This window comes from Lactuca virosa, chromosome 5, assembly GCF_052849685.1.
Source record: "Lactuca virosa cultivar CGN04683 chromosome 5, Lactuca_virosa_CGN04683_v6, whole genome shotgun sequence".
In the NCBI taxonomy this organism is placed as follows: domain Eukaryota; kingdom Viridiplantae; phylum Streptophyta; class Magnoliopsida; order Asterales; family Asteraceae; genus Lactuca; species Lactuca virosa.
This window is the reverse complement of record NC_136430.1, coordinates 162,351,705-162,372,695: the sequence shown is the minus strand read 5'-3', so window position 1 is coordinate 162,372,695 and position 20,991 is coordinate 162,351,705. Positions and strand designations below refer to the sequence as shown.

Sequence of the window (20,991 nt, the reverse complement as noted above, 5' to 3'; positions counted from 1 at the left end):
TGGGAAGAGAAACAAGAGAAGGCGTTCCAAATGCTGAAGCGAGCCTTATGCAGCACACCGATATTATCCCTCCCATAAGGGATAGAAGACTTCGTGGTTTACTAGCGATGTATCCAACCAAGGGCTTGGCTGTGTTCTTATGCAACGAGGAAAGGTCATCGCCTATGCCTCAAGGCAGCTTAAGACGCACGAAGTCAACTACACCACACACGATCTTGAGTTAGGATCAGTGGTATTTGCTCTAAAGATCTGGAGACACTACATGTATGGTACGAAAAATACTATCTTTACAGACCACAAAAGCCTTCAACATATATTCGACCAAAAGGAGCTCAACATGAGACAACGACGGTGGGTCGAGCTACTCAATGACTACGAATGCGAAATTCGTTATCATCCCGGTAAAGCTAACGTAGTAGCTGACGCCCTAAGTCGGAAAGAATACTCAGGTCGTAGAGTCAAAGCATTGACTATGACGATCCATTCACATCTGTCCACAAAGATTAAGGAAGCTCAGCAGGAAGCCTTGAAGCCTGAAAATGCGGCGGGTGAATCCCTTAGAGGGATGGATAAGAACTTAGAAGTCAAGGGTGGCGGAGCCTTACACCTCATGGATCGGATATGGACACCGAAGCTCGGTGGTTTCAGAGACGTGGTCATGACCGAAGCGCACAATACTCGATATTCCGTCCACCCAGGTTCAGATAAGATGTATCTGGATCTCAAAAAGTTATACTGGTGGCCTAACATGAAAGCAGAGATTGCTACCTTCGTGAGTAAGTGTCTTACTTGCGCCAAGGTTGAGGTCGAATACCAGAAACCCTCAGGTTTACTTCAACAACCGGAAATACCTAAGTGGAAGTGGGAACGGATCACAATGGACTTCATAACCAAATTGCCCGAGACAACGGGTGGTCTCGATACCATTTGGGTGATCGTAGACAGGTTAACTAAGTCCGCACACTTCCTGCCTATCAAAGAAACTGACAAGATGGAAAAGCTAACCAGAACTTACATTAGGGAGATTGTACGACTGTATGGTGTTCCTGTTGGATTAATGTCTAAGTCCATAACTATAATTGGTAAGACTTGACCCGACCCGGCATGGTCCATTTGGGTTGCATGGCATCGGGACAATTGGATAGACAAGATGAGGAAAAAAGGATACTAGTTATTTATATTAATATATTATAAGTTCTAATATATTAATATATAATCATATTATTTAATTAGTATTGATCAAGAATTAATTTATAATTAATTAAGTGATCAAAAGGAACTAATTAAATATGGACTCTAAGATATATGTTTGTGATGGGCCAAGTTCATTTAGGTTGGGCTAAGCTTTCATGGATAGTCCATGGAGTGTTTAACCCATGGATCATATGAAATGAAAGGTCATGGGTATTAGGGTTTAACCCTAATCTCCACACTATATAAAGATGTCCTTGGTTGGTGAAATGGGACTAGTGTGTGTACACAAAAGGGCAAGGCCGATTTCACTAGAGAGAACCAAAGTATCCTTATTCTCAAGGTTATTCCAAGTGTTCATGGTGTTGTGTGAACCATTTGAGGTGTCACACTTGGGGTACTAGGCACTCAAGCTTCATGAAGACAAGTTACATCAAAAAAAGGTATGTATTCTATCTATTTTATTACCCAAGTATATGATATTTGTATGCTAGTATAGGGTAATATCTTGGAAACTTCATATTTGCATGTATAATAGAGATAACATAGATCCAAGGTATTTAGGGTTGTATGTGCACCATAGGATGTTGTAGTATACTAAAACCCAACAGTTCCCATATCTATTATCTCTGATAGAGATAGTAGATTCACTTCAAGATTCTGGCAGTCGCTACAAAGTTCCCTGGGAACTAGGCTGGATATGAGCACAGCCTACCATCCGCAAACTGATGGACAAAGTGAGAGGACTATTCAAACTCTAGAAGATATGTTGCGAGCCTGTTTGATTAACTTTGGAAAGGCATGGGATACTTATTTACCCATTGTCGAGTTCTCCTATAATAACAGTTATCACACAAGCATAAAGGCAGCTCCATTTGAAGCCCTCTATGGCCGGAAGTGCAGATCCCCTCTGTGCTGGGCTGAGGTGGGTGACACGCAGTTAGCTAAAGGACAAGTTCCTGAAAACACTCTCACGGGTCCGGAAATCATTCGGGAAACGACAGAGAAGATTGTTTAGATTCGTGAACGATTGAAAGCCTCTAGAGACCGACAGAAAAGCTATGCTGACAAGAGATGGAAACCTTTGGAATTCCAGGTTGGTGATTGTGTTCTATTGAAGGTCTCACCCTGGAAGGGGTTGATACGCTTCAGAAAGCGTGGGAAGCTAAATCCAAGGTACATAGGGGCTTTTGAGATTATCGCTAGGGTCGGCCCTGTAGCTTACAAACTCAAACTACCCCAAGAACTTAGTAATGTACACCCTACCTTCCACGTATCGAACCTGAAAAAGTGTCTATCCGATGAGACTCTTGTTATCCCACTCGATGAAATCGAGATCAATGAGAGCCTCAACTTCATGGAAGAACCAGTAGAAATCATGGACCGAGAGGTCAAGCAAACGAAGCAAAGCCGTATCCCGATAATGAAGGTTCGTTGGAATGCAAAGCGGGGACTTGAATTCACTTGGGAGCGGGAGGATCACATGAAACTTAAATATCCTCATAGTTTCCCTTAGTTTATCTGAAATTGCTTAAACTCTAATTTTCGGGACGAAATTCCCTCTAACGGGGGGATGATGTGACAACCCGAAATTTCTATCTTGTAAGTCAATTCAATTCAATCAAAAGTCAGACTAGTTTATGTTACTTTATGTTGTGTTAAGGGTCATTTTAATGAGTTCTAAGCCTAGTACACTCAAGGATTGTGTGTTAGGAAGTGTTAGCTTGAGATCATTGAGTTGCAATCGAGCCGGAAACACTATCAAAAAGGAGTTCACGGCCGTGAACCCATCCTTGGCCATGAACCCTTCCTTGGCCGTGAACTCATGCCATATATATGAGTTTTGGACATTTTCTCTTCACTTCTTCAAACTCCAGCCGTGAACATCACTTCTCTCTCAACTATCTTCAACCGTGATCACTTCTAAAGGCCTAAAAAACGTAAGTACCTCGTCCATCTTCTTGTTGTCCCTTTGAAACACTTGATTCCACCTTCGATACAACACCTCTTTACAAGATCTTCAAGAGTTCACGGCCGTGAACCCTTCATAGGGCCATGAACCCTTCTTAGCATCTTGGGCCGTGAACCATCCCAAGACCGTGAACCCTCCATCTTTGGCCGTAAACCCTTCATAGGATCATGCTTGGTCCGTGAACACTTCAAGTGTTCTTGGCCGTGAACAACCCAAGGGCCGTGAACCCTCCTTGTTTGGCCGTGAACACCCTTCAACCCTTCATTTGTGATTCTAACACTTCATTGAAAGGGTTTCCTACTTCCTATGGTTGTTTCCTATACTTATTAGTTTTTATAGGCCCTAATTTCATACATATATGTGTTGTTATATGCTAAATAGGATCCATTTGTGCTCGGGACTTCACTTGGCATACTTAGCATCCTATATCGATCTTTCATTCGAATCACTCACTACAGGTGAGTTCATACCCCTACAACTACACTTTTAAATGCTTTTAGGGGGGGAATACGAGTAGAACACAATGAAATTGTGTTAACCATTTACATGTGAAAACAACATCCAAAAGGATTTCTTATACTCAAAACTTGTTAAAACTCTTTTAAAGCTTTTATAAACTTATTTTATATCAAATCATATTTGTCTATCTATTTACGTATAAGTATGCTTTAACAGACTTAGCACTATTGCTAGATACCTTGACTCCTGTTCCTTGTTTGGTTGTGGGCTTAGGGTAGGATCACTAGTCTGAATGTCGGTTAAATCATAGTTATACTTATTAAATACATATATGAATATTAAACCCATTTTTAAGGATTATACTTAACTTAGTTGCTTGGTGAGTAATTGAGTCTTTTCTATAAATCAGTAACAGTCAAACAATCATACTAGCAAACTATAATAGGTATAGTTTTGTCACACCCCCGAACCGGGACTGCGGAAACGTCCGGGGGCGGTTGACGTCATTGTACAGTATCATAACAATTGAATATGAATGAAGCATAGCAACCAAACATCATACATTAGAAATACACACTTACATAGTTTACATATTGAACTTGTTCATCAGTTACACAAAAGTAAGAAAGTAAAATTTCTTGAAGTCGCACCACTTGATCTCATAGCCGAGCTTATTACCTGTTACTGGATCCCTGAGAATACAAGTCGTTTTGAAAAGCGTCAACTAAAAAGTTGGTGAGTTCATAAGCAGATTTGTATAAAAATGGTTTTTATACTTGTTTAGAATAGTTTGCATATTGCTTTCAGAAATCTGATATTCTCAAAAAAAGTAATGGTTTGAAATATTTGTGTCCGATCTTATATTAATGCATGTGTGTTAATGTTTGCGAAAATAGAAAGAGAATGATTCCAGACAACCCGATGTTGTCTGCGATAGAAAATGCTGGAATCTCAACCCCCGTGGTTGAGTACCAGTGCGTATAGATTATCGTTTTATCAAAAAGAAAATAGAATGGTTTCCCCGTTTTATCCAAAAAGAACATAGAATGGTTTCCCGTAAATTTTATAATGTTAATTCCTCTAAGTGAGCCATTTTAACCATACTTGATAATGACAATTTCGCCTGTCAACACGTCTATCAGACGCCGACTTGCTTAAGATATGGTTTGTCACCCTAGACTGACCTAGTCTAACTGTAGCGAACAGCTCAGGTATGGGGTGTCACCCCCGTATAGATCTATACACAAACTCACGCTCTCGCTCCGGGAGACTTTGGTTATAACTACAGGCTACGATCATACACTCAAAGGTGTCAATCGGCAGGTCTTACTAGATCCTTAATCAAAGTTTACGCGGAAAAAAGAAGAAAAACATATAAAACTCATTCCCAGGCCCAATGAACCATGTAAGTGAACCACTAAGGCATCGCTAAACATGTAAGTCATTTGAAGGCCCGATAGAAATGAAATTATATAACATGGGCCCAAAATATATGTAAAATGACCACTAAGGCTCATTTCACATGTAAGGTATTTACAGGCCCAAATAGCACGCAAATAGAATCCAAGGTCCGTCGCACATGTTAATGGGTCAATGAGGCCCAATAAACATATAAATAGTATTCAGGACCTATCAAACATATTAATGGGTTACTAAGACCCAATAAACATGAAAATAACCTAATTAGCCCGCTTGTTATTATATTGCTAGTTTTAGCTCGATTATTTACTAAATTGATATAAAAGCCCACTTTTTGTAAAAATGACGTTCTTGGCCCAATAAGCCACAAATTTTCAATTAAGGCCCAATTTTAGTAAAAATAACACTTTAGTCCCCCATTTGTTCAAAACTTGTATTTATGACTAGTTTTTGGTAAAGATAACATTTTTAACCCATTTTTATCAAAAATATCATTTTTGGCTTGATTTTTGTGAAAATACACATTTTTCTGGTTTTTGACTTTTCTGACCCAGTTGTTGGAAAATTAGTAGAAAAGTCGTCGTAAGTCGAAATTTGGATCCGTAAACTCTGGAAGTTTGGAAATTTTGTCTACTTTGTTCACAATTTTTCTTATAATTTTTAATGGCCTCAAACAAGTGTGAAATTTCTCACCTTCTCAGGCTGGTCCGAGATTATTTCAAATATGATAGGCAGTTTTGTAAAATTCACCAAAAATTGTAGACAAATCGTATGAAAACGTGAGAGCAGTCATTTTAAAGGTAATAACCTGAAAATTTTGCATGTAAAATAGTTTTGAAAAATATTACCATCAAGGTGGTCAAAGCAGTCCGAAACTAGACCATAACGTTCCTGTTAAAGCTGAATTTTTGAGTTTAGGTTATAGATGTTTGAACACAACACTTGTTTTTGCTATTTAGGGTGTATAATCTCAGATCTACAAGTTTACATGTAATATATGAGAAAAAATATACTTTTCTCATGGTCTTTATGAAGATCTAAGTGATAAACTTCATTTTCAAGTAAAGATCTAAAAGTTAAACACATAAACATGCACATATACATAGATCTAACACAAAAGCACTTGTATCCTCCCCCAAAAACATTATAAAACCGAAAACAAGGGGGTATGAAGCTCACCTTGGAGGTTTTTGAGATGTAGGTGAAGAAGAAGATGAATCTTTGAACCTAGCTTGTGCCTTGAAGAGATCTCGAAGTTATGTGTGTTCTAAGGAGTCTTGAATCGATTTTTGATGATGATAAACTCGAAAATTCTTGAGAGAAACAATGGGTAAGCTTCTTTAGAAAACAAGTGAGGAGATGAGAGTGTTTTGTGTGTGTTTGTGGTGTCTTGGTCGTGAATAAGGGAGAGGATGGGAGAAAGAGGTTGTTTGACTTTATGTTAGGTGATGGGATATGTATGGGTGTATGGAGGTCAAAAGCATAGATGTATGCTAGATAAAAATGAGGTGGCATGTGAATTATCCCTTTCTTTTTCTTTTTTTTTTCTTTTTTTTTTGCTTAACCCATGGCCATAACCAATTAGGAGAGGTGTTTGGCCCAAGGTTGGCCCAAAAGAATAATGGGCTTCGAATTTGCCTTGGCCCAAAGAAGTTTTTGGTCCACAATTGCTCTAGAATGAGTATCGGCCCAAGTAAGGGGATTTCGGCCCAAAAACCAATTGGAGAAGTTATCGGTCCATTAGGGCCCAATAAAAAAGTCTTGGTCCAATAAGAGATTTGGTCTGACAACTCTTGGGCTAAGGCCCAAAGTTGAGTGGAATTAGCTTATTCGATCAAGTTCTGGGTTTATACAAAGTGGTTTCGACTTGAATTACGATTCTTGAATGTGTAACTTATATAGTGTTGAAGTTTGATTTAAGTCAAAGGTAGGGTTATGAGGTTACACTAAGAATTTATCCTGTACAAGGATGGAAAAAAAATATAACCCTAATTTTGCCAGTTATGACATCATCCCGCTGTTAGAGGGAATTTCGTCTCGAAATTCATTCTAAAGCAGCATCCCAAGTACTAAGGAAAAAGTGTGGGTGTCTCGGTCTTGTCTAGTCTCTTCGTTCCTAGGAGGATTTAATCCTTGCTTAGTGATCTAGTGTACCTTTGCTACCGGCCCTTGACTTTGCTCCTTTGGTTAGTTGGGTGTTGGTCATCTCAACCCAACACATAGGTATTCTACCTTTGCATCCTATAGGGGGAAGTGAATGGATGGTCACGGTTAATGAGGTTCGTGTTCTTGACGCCCCAAAAGTAGTGCCTCGAAACCTTAGGGGGAGCACTATTGTCACTAAAGTTAAAGTTTCATGCAGCATAGTTGGCCTCATACTTCTTAAGTTGGCATGGGAGTTTCTTACTATGGGATTCTGAACTAGTGGGAGGTCGATCTTTGCTTGTTCCTGAGGGTAGGTCGAGTAAGTCTTCGATTCGGGATAGGAATATCGATCCTTGAGGATGGTTTCGTTTGATTCTTAGTAGTCAGTGGTTCTATGGACACTTAGCCTTTCCTATTTATGAATTAGATAGGCGTTCTCTAAGGTTCAAGTCTTGGTTTGATAAATCTCATACTTACTGGGTCGTCCCATCGACCGGATACCTTCGGTGTTTATATTGGTGCTAACTGGTCTTGGTGGTCTAGTTATGAGGATGGCTCCATGAGTTGAGTCGATCTCCGAACTCAACTTGGCATATAGGTGATATTTCTCAAAGGAATGTTGGAAACATCTTAGGGGGGTTAAAAACCTCTGGATTACTGTAACACCCGTCAAAATTAGGTCAATAACAATCACATGTGATTATGCCAATCATGTAATGTGATTTAGTTAAACTAGTAATGTGATAAACTTACTATGTAGTTCATGATAAATTCTAATACAAATATGAACTTTCTTTATGATACAACTCAAAGTATACGTCCATACGATTCCAAAAATATAGAGAATGTCTGAATCTGACTTCGCGTGAAGAAGTTATGATAAACCGAACACTATAAATCTCTATAATAAGAGGAATTTAAAATAGACTTAGAATTAGCTATTGGAGTCTAAAAGAGAGTTGTAGTGCTCGTAAATACCTACGTGTGGATATAAAGAACGTCAAAAATGGAGTTCGTATGTGAAAGTTACGACCTTCCGAAGATTCAGCTGTCAGAAACCCTAATCTAACTGAGTCACGACGTGAGCACAGAAACTCACGACGTGAGGAGTCATTTTGCCACATTTCGGATCTAGAAGGTGCGTGACGAGGCTACGAAGGGATAAGTTCTAAGCTCACGACGTAATCAAGGATATCTCACGACGTGAGGAGTCACATGGCCACCTTCCGAAGCTAGGGACGCAAATGGCAAGTCTACGGGGTGACCAACCATGGCTCACGACGTGAGACTATATGGCTCACGGCGTGAGAGGCCACAACTCTTCCTATAAATAGCAGGTCCGACCTTGACACTTCCTTACACCATTTCCCTTTCTCCTCTCTCCTTTGCTGAAGCCATCTTGCATCCCGAGCCCGGTGATCGCGAACCGCTGACCGTTTATGCTTAGATTACATAAAATCACGCTATTAAGGTGAGTTTCACGGCCCCACTTTTTAATATTTTCGGGGGAAAACGCATGCTAAATATTGTATATACATTACTATTATGTCTATATGATAGTATATTAGTATCAATGTAGATAATTATAATAACCGGAATATAGTTGTTCTAAATATAATATTTTGAATATATACAACTATTATCAACTTGTTAGCATGTTATTGTTATAGTAATATACTAATGTAGATCTTGAGTTATACTTAGGATTCTATATATATTTCGTGTGCGATATAGTTCCAGAGTTATACTCGGAAGTTCTATATGTTAATTGATATGTACGTTGTTATTGTTGGTTTTATGTCAAGATAAAACTAGAAACGTTATATGTTGTTATTATTGCTTTTATGTTAAGATAAAACCTGGTTTTAATTCTAATTATAGCTGTTGTACTGCCTAAGTATTATAAATATTAGGAGTAATGTTTAAAGCATAGTCTAATAACTTAGGGTATTAGACACGAATATGATTTTACTACTAGAACTAACGGAACTCGACAAGTCTACATGAGTAATTGTATTCATCAACTAAGATTGGGGATCTTAGCGGAAATCCTCTGAACTGTAACCGTTAATCCCGTGTGAGCGAGGAAGTCGTGTATAATTAGTATACGGGTTGACCACCCCACTTGTGATTGTTAGCTACAGTCAACCATAAGCAAGTGACGAACTATCATTTTACTTGTTATTGTTCCGGCGTCGATGAAGCGTGCGGTATTGTTTCTCATTGCAAATCATGAGTGTGTTGTTTCTCATGTTAAATCATGAGTGTGTTTTATCAGAGGTATTATGTCATAGCAGCGGTTACAGGCTCATGGTAACAAATTGTTAGAAACATTATACTTTGTCGTATACAAATATTAATGTTAAGTATAAGTTTCCCCCTACTTATACCCTAGGTTCAAGGAACGTTTAGGTATAACACGTATTTGATTAAGTAAACTATTATACCTAATATATATACTAAATGTTGGAGCGTCAAAATGATACTTTCAAAAACTAAACTTTTGAACTTAGGAAAAGTATTATTTTCATATGGAGTCAAAACCTGTGAACTCACCAACTTTATGTTGACGTGTTTTTAAATGCATGTGTTTTCAGGAAATTGAAAAGCTGGTATGTATTCGAACAGGAGAAATTTTACTATTACCTTTCTGTTCATTAATAAGTATGTCATAGTCGGATATTATGTAATAAGTACTAGGAAAACAATAATGTAACTTTCAATCATCAATAAAGATATGTATTTTCTTTAGTACTGTTCAGTGTATGTTATATAACTGTGATACGAAGAATGACGTTACACCACCCGGTGTTTCCGCCGACGGCTGGGGGTGTGACAGTTACCCTCGGTGTTCTTTGCTTCTTATTTCCTTATCCCTATTAAGGGATAGAAAAAAGTGTGGTATTAGTTGCACGGGTACCTAAGGGTCTAGATGCTCGAGATAATTCGAGGATTGTCGTTACAAGTTGTAGGTGTTTTGTTAGTCGATTGGTTAGGGCGAAGAGCCTCGTTGGCACATGAATTTCGTATGGTGAGGATCAAGTCAGCCCATGTCAATTGACACCGTTGGGCTCCTTATTGTAATAGATGTTGAATTGATCTGAAAAGGGATGGTTGTTCGAAGTGATAGTGTGTTCTATGTACACGTTTGTAATGTTACCCATTTCGTTCTTGGTATTACTACTATGGTTATTTCGTTCTGAATTTTTGAGTGTCCTAGCAATACAAGTGCCTTGGTATAAATGATGTGATTTCATAGTCTGGTTTCTATTAGACCACTCTATGATGGTTTGATGTTGTCTAGTCATATATAATTCAAGTTTGAAAAGATTGTAGACTGAGTGGTCATGCCCTAAACCCATAGTCAAACAAAGAACATGAATTAAGGCGGAACTACACACTCTAAGTTTGTAGAATCTTAATTACTCACGGCCTTACGTTTACACTAAGTTAGACTGAGTGATTTTGGGAACATACCAAAAGTCTCGGTAGGTTTCCTCGTTGTCCCTTTCACGTCCAGTTGTTAAACTCCTCCTGGTCCTCCGTCATTCTTCTATGTTGGGCAATTCCTCTTGAAGTATCCCGTTTCACCGCATGCGTGGCATACGGGACTTACTTCTGGGTTGGGGGTTGGAGTGACGCATGGGGTCGGGACCCTACAGTAGCGGGAGGTGTGCCCCTTCTTGTTACACCTATTGCAATGCAAATCTCGGCAGAGTCCATGATGATGGTAGCTGCACTTGCTGCAGAGCAGGGAGTTTCCATAATATGGTCTTCTCGGTGCTGAGGTAGGGGGCCAGTGGGGGTAGGGGCTGCTACAACTTGTTGCCTTTTGGTAGACCCTTGAGTCGGTCCGCTTCCTTTCTTGTTCCCCCGCTTTCGCTTCATGACCTTAGGTTTGGAGTTTGGGGTGTCTTGGTAAGTTGTCCCTCGTTGGTTTCCTTGGTTGTGACTACGGTTGGAGTTATCGACACCATTTCCATTTCCATTTGGATTGTTGGCGTTGAGTTGCGCCATGATGGCTGTCACGGCACCTGTTACAGCGGCTTGGAAGTTTGCGGGGTCCATCTGTAGAACTGGTGTTTCGCCGGCTAGCTGCTTGTTTCCATGGGAAGACATGATTCTGTTGCATGATGAGAAACATGTTCGTGAGTAACTATGGTTATTTCTAGTCGTATCTCATCTATGATTATATATATGAGCTTATACATGTACTCATATAAATCACATGTTTTGTTGCACGATTCTCGTTGTTTCGACCTACATCCCTATGATGTATTAATGGTAGTATGTAGAAATAAGTATTGTACAAATGTTAAGTTACTATAATAGATTATAGATATCAGATCCTTAAGTTGGCTCAGGTTACATGAGTTCTTGGAGGGCGTACCTCTCTTGATCTACTACTACTAGCTGTGACGAATCACATGGTAAACCTAGGACTTTGTGAGAATAGTGTAGTGACTCTCATATGCCTAAATAGCGTACAAGGTGTCCAACTATTTCGCTCTTTTCACGAGTGGCCTCTTCCGCTCTCTGCTCTGCTAAGGCTGCCCTAGCCTCAGCTTCAATGAGTTGTTGCCTTAGGGTGATCACCTCCTCTTCTAAGGAGCAGAGATGACTGGTGAGGTCTTCCTGTTCCGTGTGTTGGTTCGGTATTGCTTCCGAGGGGTAAGGCCCGCTAAGGATCTCTTCGGCGCCTTCATCCATGTCTGACTCCTCCTTAGAATCCTCTCCCTCGTGGTTCATCTCTTGCTATTCTTCAAGACCCATTTCTGGGTTCTCCCATTGCACTTCCTCTGGTTCTCCCTTGATCCATTCGTTGGCTATTACCACAGGGTAGTAGGGGTCTTTGGGATGAAGCTCATTCATGTTGTCTTCACGAGAGTGGAGGTATGAGATACATGTAGAAGATTTAAGTGTGTAGGTCATATGGTATTCTAAAATGCTACTATAGTATTACATGTTTGATCCTAGGGCTTCCTGATGTACGAAATCGATACGTTTTTAGACTTGTTGTTATTGTTTAGTATCATAAAATACTCCTATAGTATTTTAAACCTTAGGTTTGGCTCTAATGCTCCTTTACATGTAAGGTCGGTAAGTTTTAGACTCGTTGCAACGCTACCCTCACTCTCAAGCACATGTTGGTCGTATCTCAAATAAATATAGTTGATCAGGCTATATTTATCCCAGATATGATTACATAACTGCCCAGGTTTGACTGTAGTGTTCAACATCTAAATACTTTTGTTTTGTTCGTATTATGATACGGTTCTAGCAAGTATGTATACTTTTAGAAGATACTTATATTCTTAAGGTATACTTTTAGTTAGAGTGTTTTTAGTCCCATTGTATTTATAGTTGTATATCTTGTATGGTTAGATATACTAGTTCACTATAAACAATGCTCTGATACCAATCTGTCACACCCCTGAACCGGGACGGCGGAAACGTCCGGGGGCGGTTGACGTCATTGTACAGTATCATAACAATTGAATATGAATGAAGCATAACAGCCAAACATCATTCATTAGAAATACACACTTACATAGTTTACATATTGAACTTGTTCATCAGTTACACAAAAGTAAGAAAGTAAAATTTCTTGAAGTCGCACCACTTGATCTCATAGCCGAGCTTATTACCTGTTACTGGATCCCTGAGAATACAAGTCGTTTTGAAAAGCGTCAACTAAAAAGTTGGTGAGTTCATAAGCAGTTTTGTATAAAAATGGTTTTTGTACTTGTTTAGAATAGTTTGCATATTGCTTTCAGAAATCTGATATTCTCAAAAAAAGTAGTGGTTTGAAATATTTGTGTCTGATCTAAGTGATAAACTTCACCAAACGTTCCTGTAAAATTCACCAAAAATTGTTTAGAATAGTTTGCATATTGCTTTTAGAATAGGCAGTTTTGTAAAATTCACCAAAAATTGTAGAAAAATCGTATGAAAACGTGAGAGTAGTCATTTTAAAGTTAATAACCTGAACCTTTTGCACGTAAAACAGTTTTGAAAAATATTACCATCAAGGTGGTCAAAGCAGTCCGAAACTAGACCATAACATTCCTGTTAAAGCTGAATTTTTGAGTTTAGGTTATAGATGTTTGAACACAACACTTGTTTTTGCTATTTAGGGTGTATAATCTCAGATCTACAAGTTTACATGTAATATATGAGACAAAATATATACTTTTCTCATGGTCTTTATGAAGATCTAAGTGATAAACTTCATTTTCAAGTAAAGATCTAAAAGTTTAACACATAAACATGCACATATACATAGATCTAACATAAAAGCACTTGTATCCTCCTCCAAAAACATTATAAAACCAAAAACAAGGGGGTATGAAGCTCACCTTAGGGGTTTTTGAGATGTAGATGAAGAAGAAGATGAATCTTTGAACCTAGCTTGTGCCTTGAAGAGATCTCGAAGTTATGTGTGTTCTAAGGAGTCTTGAATCGATTTTTGATGATGATAAACTCGAAAATTCTTGAGAGAAACAATGGGTAAGCTTATTTAGAAAACAAGTGAGGAGATGAGAGTGTTTTGTGTGTGTTTGTGGTGTCTTGGTCGTGAATAAGGGAGAGGAAGGGAGAAAGAGGTTGTTTGACTTTATGTTAGGTGATGGGATATGTATGGGTGTATGGAGGTCAAAAGCATAGATGTATGCTAGATAAAAATGAGGTGGCATGTGAATTATCCCTTTCTTTTTTTTTTTTTTTTGCTTAACCCATGGCCATAACCAATTAGGAGAGGTGTTTGGCCCAAGGTTGGCCCAAAAGAATAATGGGCTTCAAATTTGCCTTGGCCCAAAGAAGTTTTCGATCCACAATTGCTCTAGGATGAGTATCGGCCCAAGTAAGGGGATTTTGGCCCAAAAACCAATTGGAGAAGTCATCGGTCCATTAGGGCCCAATAAAAAAGTCTTGGTCCAATAAGAGATTTGGTCTGACAACTCTTGGGCTAAGGCCCAAAGTTGAGTGGAATTAGCTTATTCGATCGAGTTCTGGGTTTATACAAAGTGGTTTCGACTTGAATTATGATTCTTGAATGTGTAACTTATATAGTGTTGAAGTTTGATTTAAGTCAAAGGTAGGGTTATGAGGTTACACTAAGAATTTATCCTGTACAAGGATGGAAAAAAAATATAACCCTAATTTTGCCAGTTGTGACAAGTTTAGAGGATTACTATTTACTATTTCTAGAACAATGAAACTTACATGAATCAGTTCTTACATGAGTCAATTCATACATGAGTCAATTCTTACATACTATAACTAGAACAGAAAGGAACATACAAACTATAACTAGAACAGAAAGCAACATACATACTATAACAAGAACAAGATAACAATAATGTGAAATTACTACTTCACGGCATAGCAATATACTTGTTATGTCGCGTTTTGTAACCAGAGTCTCCTGGAGGGAGAGCGGGCATTATGTGTATAGATCTATAAGGGACTAACAATTCCACATCCTAACTGTTAGCTACAGTCCGACAGACAGGCCAAGGAATGTCACATTAGTTTCGGCGCCAGCAGGTCGTCGTGTTAAAAACTAGTCAATCAGTATGGTTATAACCACATCACATTTTAACCTTAATTAACAATTTGGTTTTAAAGTAGTTAGTGCTTCAGTAGTTATTTTATACAACACTACTGTACACTTTCATTTTTTTCATTACATTCATGCAGTGATAATCTCACTTTGAGAAATGCAAACTATTTTCTATTAAAGATAGTCCTAAAGTTGGAAAAACATACACTTTTACAATAAAACAAACATACAAACCAGTTGAGTCTTGGTAGAAGACTACTTTTCATTTTAGTAGAAAATATAGGATTTTCTAGGAAGTATACAAACATTTACATCAAAACACTTACAAACATTTTCATGAAACAAATGCAAACTATTGACACTAAAATACTTATAAACTCACCAGCTTAAATGTTGATCTACTCTTTCAAAATAACTTGTATTCTCAGGTCACCAGTAGACATGTACACTGGACTTGGTTTTGAGAAGACGGAGTATGTTCAAGACCCGTCTTTTATTTTGATATATATATTTTTGGTGTCTTACAAATACATTCAGAACACACATGTAATAACTATATTATTAATGCAATGGATGATGTTGTTGCTTGTTTTACTATTGTGCATTGTTATGATATTGTACATGACGTCATCCGTCCCCGAACGTTTCCGCCGTTCTGGTATGGGGGTGTGACAATTTTCCAGATTTTACATAACTGTTTTTCTAAATATAAGATTGTAAAACATGTCACAAGCAAAGTTTATGAGTATTTGAAGGACTTCAACAGGGAGGCCAGACACCAAGAGATAGCTATCAGTTTTTTTTTTTAAACTCTTTTACTTCTTTTTCCAATTAGATTAAATGTAATATAATTTAGCGTTAAAGATTCCCCGTGATTATATTGTAAATAACATGTATTTAATATTTTATGGAAAAAACATTTTACATTCGTAAGTTGTTAAGTGTTTTCACCCATTTTTTATAATCCAACACGCTACTAAGAAGAATACACTCATGTTGGCAACTTGAGAATAATCTTTTGTAAGAACAATACACTCATTAATGAACTTGCGAGGAACTTTTATCTAATTTTGTTTATCATTTTATGATCACATCTAAACTTATATGCATCATATTATCCAAAACAATTATAATGTTTTGTGACTAAATTATAAATTTGACCCCTCTACTTTGGTTAAATAAAAATCATAGTCCAAAAACAAATATTTTTTTAACATTTTGCCATTATTTTACTATTTATAAAACGTTTAATCTCGCAGTCACATTATTATTATTAGTAATAGTCAAAGTACAATGCGCCTAATTGGAAAAAAAGGGGAAATTACAATTCTAGTAATCTGACGCCCACAATTACAAATAAAAAATAACGCGCCAACCAAAAATAACTTTTCTTTGAATTGTAAACTACGTATTTCCGGTAATTTTGTGACATCTGTTATAACACAATATCAAAAAAATTAAAAAAAAAACGGCCCAAGGCGAAGCCCAAACTTTTTTACTAGTTACAATTAAAATCTACAAAGACCAAAAATTTAGTTATTGTAATTAACTAGTACAAAATTCTAAAAGTTCAATGCTATAAATTGTGAATTTCTCAAAGTTCAATGTTATAAATTGTGATTTTCTCAAAATACAATGATGTAAATAAAAGTACATTGTTATTTATTGGATTAAGCCCTTCTTTTTTTATCTCTTCTATTTTATGAGTAGTGGATTAAATTGTTGATTGTTAAGCTCTTGGATAAAGTATGTTGCATATCCTTCATTCTGTTTGTGGTACCCTACTTGTGAGAAATGAACAAAATGGCACCTAAGTCAAAGTCAAAGTCAATATGCATAGCTTCATCAGATAACAAAAAGGTTAACATTGTGTATCTTATATTGTAGGAGCTTTACTTCCAAGTTTTGACCATAAATAAGTGGTATTATTAGAGTAGCCATATGTTGAATGTGGTAAAAAATACTCCCTCATCGCCATTGTATTTCATTTGACGGTAAAGTCACAAAGTTGAGATTGATTATAGCATAAAAGACGGCGACGTTGGAGGAACAGCAGAGGTAGCAACACGTGGTCTACATACATGAAAGGGAAAACAATTCAGCTCAATACCAGCCGATTACCACCATATCCCAAATACCAAAAGCAAAACCAAAAACGAATCAGCTCAATCCTTACTATTGTTCATAAGTTGTACACTTTTTAATATGTATATAATATCAGTAACTTGCTTCTTGAACTCCACCCCTTTAGACGGGCAGGAGCGGGCAACGGGAAGGCACGTTATTCCGACGTGGCATGCAAATAACGCCGGTATAACGGGGGAACACCGCCCCCGGTCACCGTTATTAGGCGTTGCGTTATTTGGCGTTTGTGTGGCAACGGGACGAAACACACATATATATTGACAGTCTATTTTTCAACCGTTGTGGAACGGTCACGAATTTAAAAAAAATCATTTTAATTCCAATATATATACACATTTTAACTTCAAAATTTTACAAACAAAATTCAACAAATTCTCTCAAATACACATTTCTATCAAGTTCATTATCTTTTATCTTTTTCTATTTACAAAAAATGGATTATTTTGATATGTTTCATCCATACAACGTTGATAACGACGACGGTGATATATTCGTGAGTATGATGTATCAATATTCTATGAACATGTTACCGCCAGAGCCAGCTCCACTACTGACAAGGCGTGCGGCTTCGAACAGAGACCGTGAAGAAGGGCATAGACATCTAGTACACGATTATTTTGTGGATAATTGTGTCTACCAACCTAGCGATTTCAAAAGAAGGTTTCGTTTGCGAAAAAATGTGTTTCAACGGATAGTCAATGCATTGGAAAGCAGGTATCGTAAATACACTTTTTAGATAAATGTTTTTTAGATGACATAAATATACTTTTTAGATAATTGTTTTTCAGATAACATAAGTACACATTTTTTACAAATTAAATATATGTTTAGTTATGAATTTTTCCAAATGAGGTATGATGCGAGAGGTAAACAAAGTTTTATAGGGTTGCAAAAATGTGCTGCTGCAAGCTTATGGCTATGGGGAGTCGCCCGATTCCATTGATGACTATATGAGAATGTCAGAGCGAACTGCACGAGAAAGTTTGTATAGATTGGCGAGAGGTGTTATCGAAACCTTCGGTGACAAACACTTGCGCAAATCTTCATTGAATGACATGCAACAACTATATGCGGTGCATGAAGAACGACATGGTTTTCCAGTTATGCTTGGAAGCATTGATTGCACAAAGTGGATATGGAGAAATTGTCATGTGGCGTGGAAAGGTCAATACACAAGTGGTCATCTTGGATCGCCTTCGTTGGTATTAGAGGTTGTTACTTCACAAGACTTATGGATTTTGCATGCTTTTTTTGGAGTTGCGGGTTCTAACAACGACGTAAACGTTCTTGATCAGCCACCAATATTTCAGGACCTATTGACAGGAAAGGCATCGAATGCTCCTTTCACAGTAAATGGCCATGAGTATAAGTTTGGGTATTAACTCACGGATGGAATATATCCATCATATTCCACGTTTGTGAAGGCCTTTCGACACCCGATATAACCAAGAGACAAATTTTTCAAGAAAGACAAGAAGGAGCACGTAAGGATGTGGAACGTGCTTCCGGAGTTCTAAAAACAAAATGGCACATAGTTGAACATGCGGCATGACCATATGAGTTGGACACTCTACGAGATATTATGTAAGCATGTATCATAATGCATAACATGGTGATTGAAGATAAAGGACAAAACATTGCGGAGTATTCGTCTACGGAACCAAGACACATTCAATTTCAACCTAGAACAGCAAAATACTTACATAGAGTCGTTGATATTCAAGACCAACGAAAACACAAGCAACTTCGAGAAGACATGGCAGATCATATCTACGATGGTACTGAAGATTAATAATTTAGGTCAAAAATGTAAATTTTCTAATCGTTTTTTTTTTTGGTTTTTAGGTTTTAAATGTTTTTGTCCTTTGTTGTATTTTTTAATGTTGTTTTTAATTTAGGATTTATTAAAATTTTATTTTTACTTTTTAAATGTTATTTTTAATTTATGATTTAATTTATATGATAATTATAAATATTATGACATAAATAAAAAATTGGAAATATAGAATTTAAAAACATAAAAAAAATTAAAAATAAAATAGAAAATAAGAGGTGTTGTCACATGTTATTTGGTGTTGCCCATTTCTACCTTGGGTGTTATAACACCCATGTATGACTAGGATGATGATGTGGCACCTTTTGGGTATGATAACATGAAATAACATGTTGCCCACACCCAACAACATTAAAAACCACCAGGTAAGTTAATTTAGGGGAAATTATTCATTACTTCAACTAACATAAAAAGCCATATGCATCTGATCTAAACCTATGCTTGAGGTGAGGCTAGAGAAATTACATAGAAATTAAAACATCATATACACATACAACAGAAAACACACACACATAACACATATACACATTCAATACATTTTTGGATTACATGATTACCATGTTGATCATGAACACATTTTATGATTAAACCATCAAGCTTAGCCACCATTTGTGTCTGTTGATCAACTTCAATAGCCTCCAATGTGTACGTATAGATGATGTTATGAATTATTCATCAAGATGGGATCTTTAAGAAAGATTATGTGCTTTTTGGCAAAACAAAATAAAAATAAAAATAAAATCTACCGTCTTATCCAATAACTCTACAGGATAAACCCATGACTTGGCTAACTAACTCCCTTATTTGACTTTTTGTTACATGCTCAAAGAACTAAAAATCTATGTACACTATGCCTGATATCATCTCTCGAAACCCCAACCACCATTACCGTCATATGGAAACCCTAGATAATTAGAATCAAACGAAGCTACTTGTAATGAATATGTAAAACCAAACCTGAAGATGACGAAAACTGTCTTGAGGTGTAGACAAGATAGAAAAGATGATAAGATGAATGTTGACGAGGAATGGGAGATAAATTTTGGTTGTCTGATACGAGTATGACCCATAACCGACCCAAGAGAGAGACCTGACAACCCACCCGTTACCTTGACTAACATAAGACTTGGAAGCTAAGCTACTATTCCAATATTTTTCTACACGTGATGTTCGTGCATGCATTAGTTTAGGACCCACTAAGTTAATTTAGAATAAGTCACAACCATGTTTATTTAGTTCCTGTTTTCAGGGAAGTATGATAGAAAATCTTTTTAGTATTTAGTTGTAATTTCTATTGAGGAAATATTATTGAAAATTGTTGCAGTTCCCTTCATTCTATTCTTGAATTATATGTGGAGATTGAACCTCTCGAACAAGGTCTTATCAGTTTGGTTCTTTCAGTTTTCTTCCTCAAACCATGCCTCCAAAGCTTGATACTTTGTCTTCCCCACCATCCGTTGAAGCTTCAATGGCTGTCATGGTGGATAAAGTAACCCACCTCTTCACCTCCTCCAACAACAACCAATCAACCACCCAATCCCAGCTAGACATTATCATGAAGCAATTAACAGACCAATATGAACAAACTAATGTCATGTTATCCACCGTCATTAAACCTTCAGAAAACTCGCCCTCCTGTAACTCCTTTCCCAAATCAGAATTCAAACAATCCATCAATGACACACAATCTCGACCCCCAAAAATCACCCACTCAACCTTTATTGGCTCAAACCCGTTGGACTGGCTCTTCCAAGCCGACCAATATTTCTCCTTCTAGAACATCCAACCCTAATCACGCCTAAACGTGGTCGCTTTTTTCCTTTCAGATAACACATTGAGTTGGTATAAATACCTGTCCAACAACAATCTTCTCACCTCCTGGGAAGCTTTCACTCGAGCCCTGGAAACTCATTTTGGGCCTTCCACTTATGACAATCACACAATAAATAGGGTTGGCCAAACTAATTGAAGACAAACACTACGATAACCGCTACCGCTCTAGCTACTCTACTCCATACCGTCCACTACCACCACCAATCACTTCCAGCTCATCCACCTTAACCACTACACCGGTCACAACCACGACAATATGAGTCATACCTACACCCACCAAACCAAATCAATCTATACCCTTTACTCGTTTATCCGCGGAGGCACTACAACAACGAAGAGTTGTCGACATTTGTTTTCGTTGCCCTGAGAAATACCATCCCGACCATAAATGCAATCCATAACAATTTCTAACCATTGTCGACAACGAGG

At 37.5% G+C, this 20,991-nt stretch overlaps 1 protein-coding gene across 1 annotated transcript; it reads left to right on the top strand.

Moving 5' to 3' along the window:
* Positions 1–17,851: 17,851 nt before the first annotated feature.
* Positions 17,852–18,747, top strand: LOC145111941 (uncharacterized). Its single transcript, XM_079048177.1, has 2 exons — positions 17,852–18,270; positions 18,741–18,747. The coding sequence occupies exons 1-2, from the start codon at positions 17,852–17,854 to the stop codon at positions 18,745–18,747; spliced, it is 426 nt and encodes a 141-aa protein (XP_078904303.1).
* Positions 18,748–20,991: the final 2,244 nt, after the last annotated feature.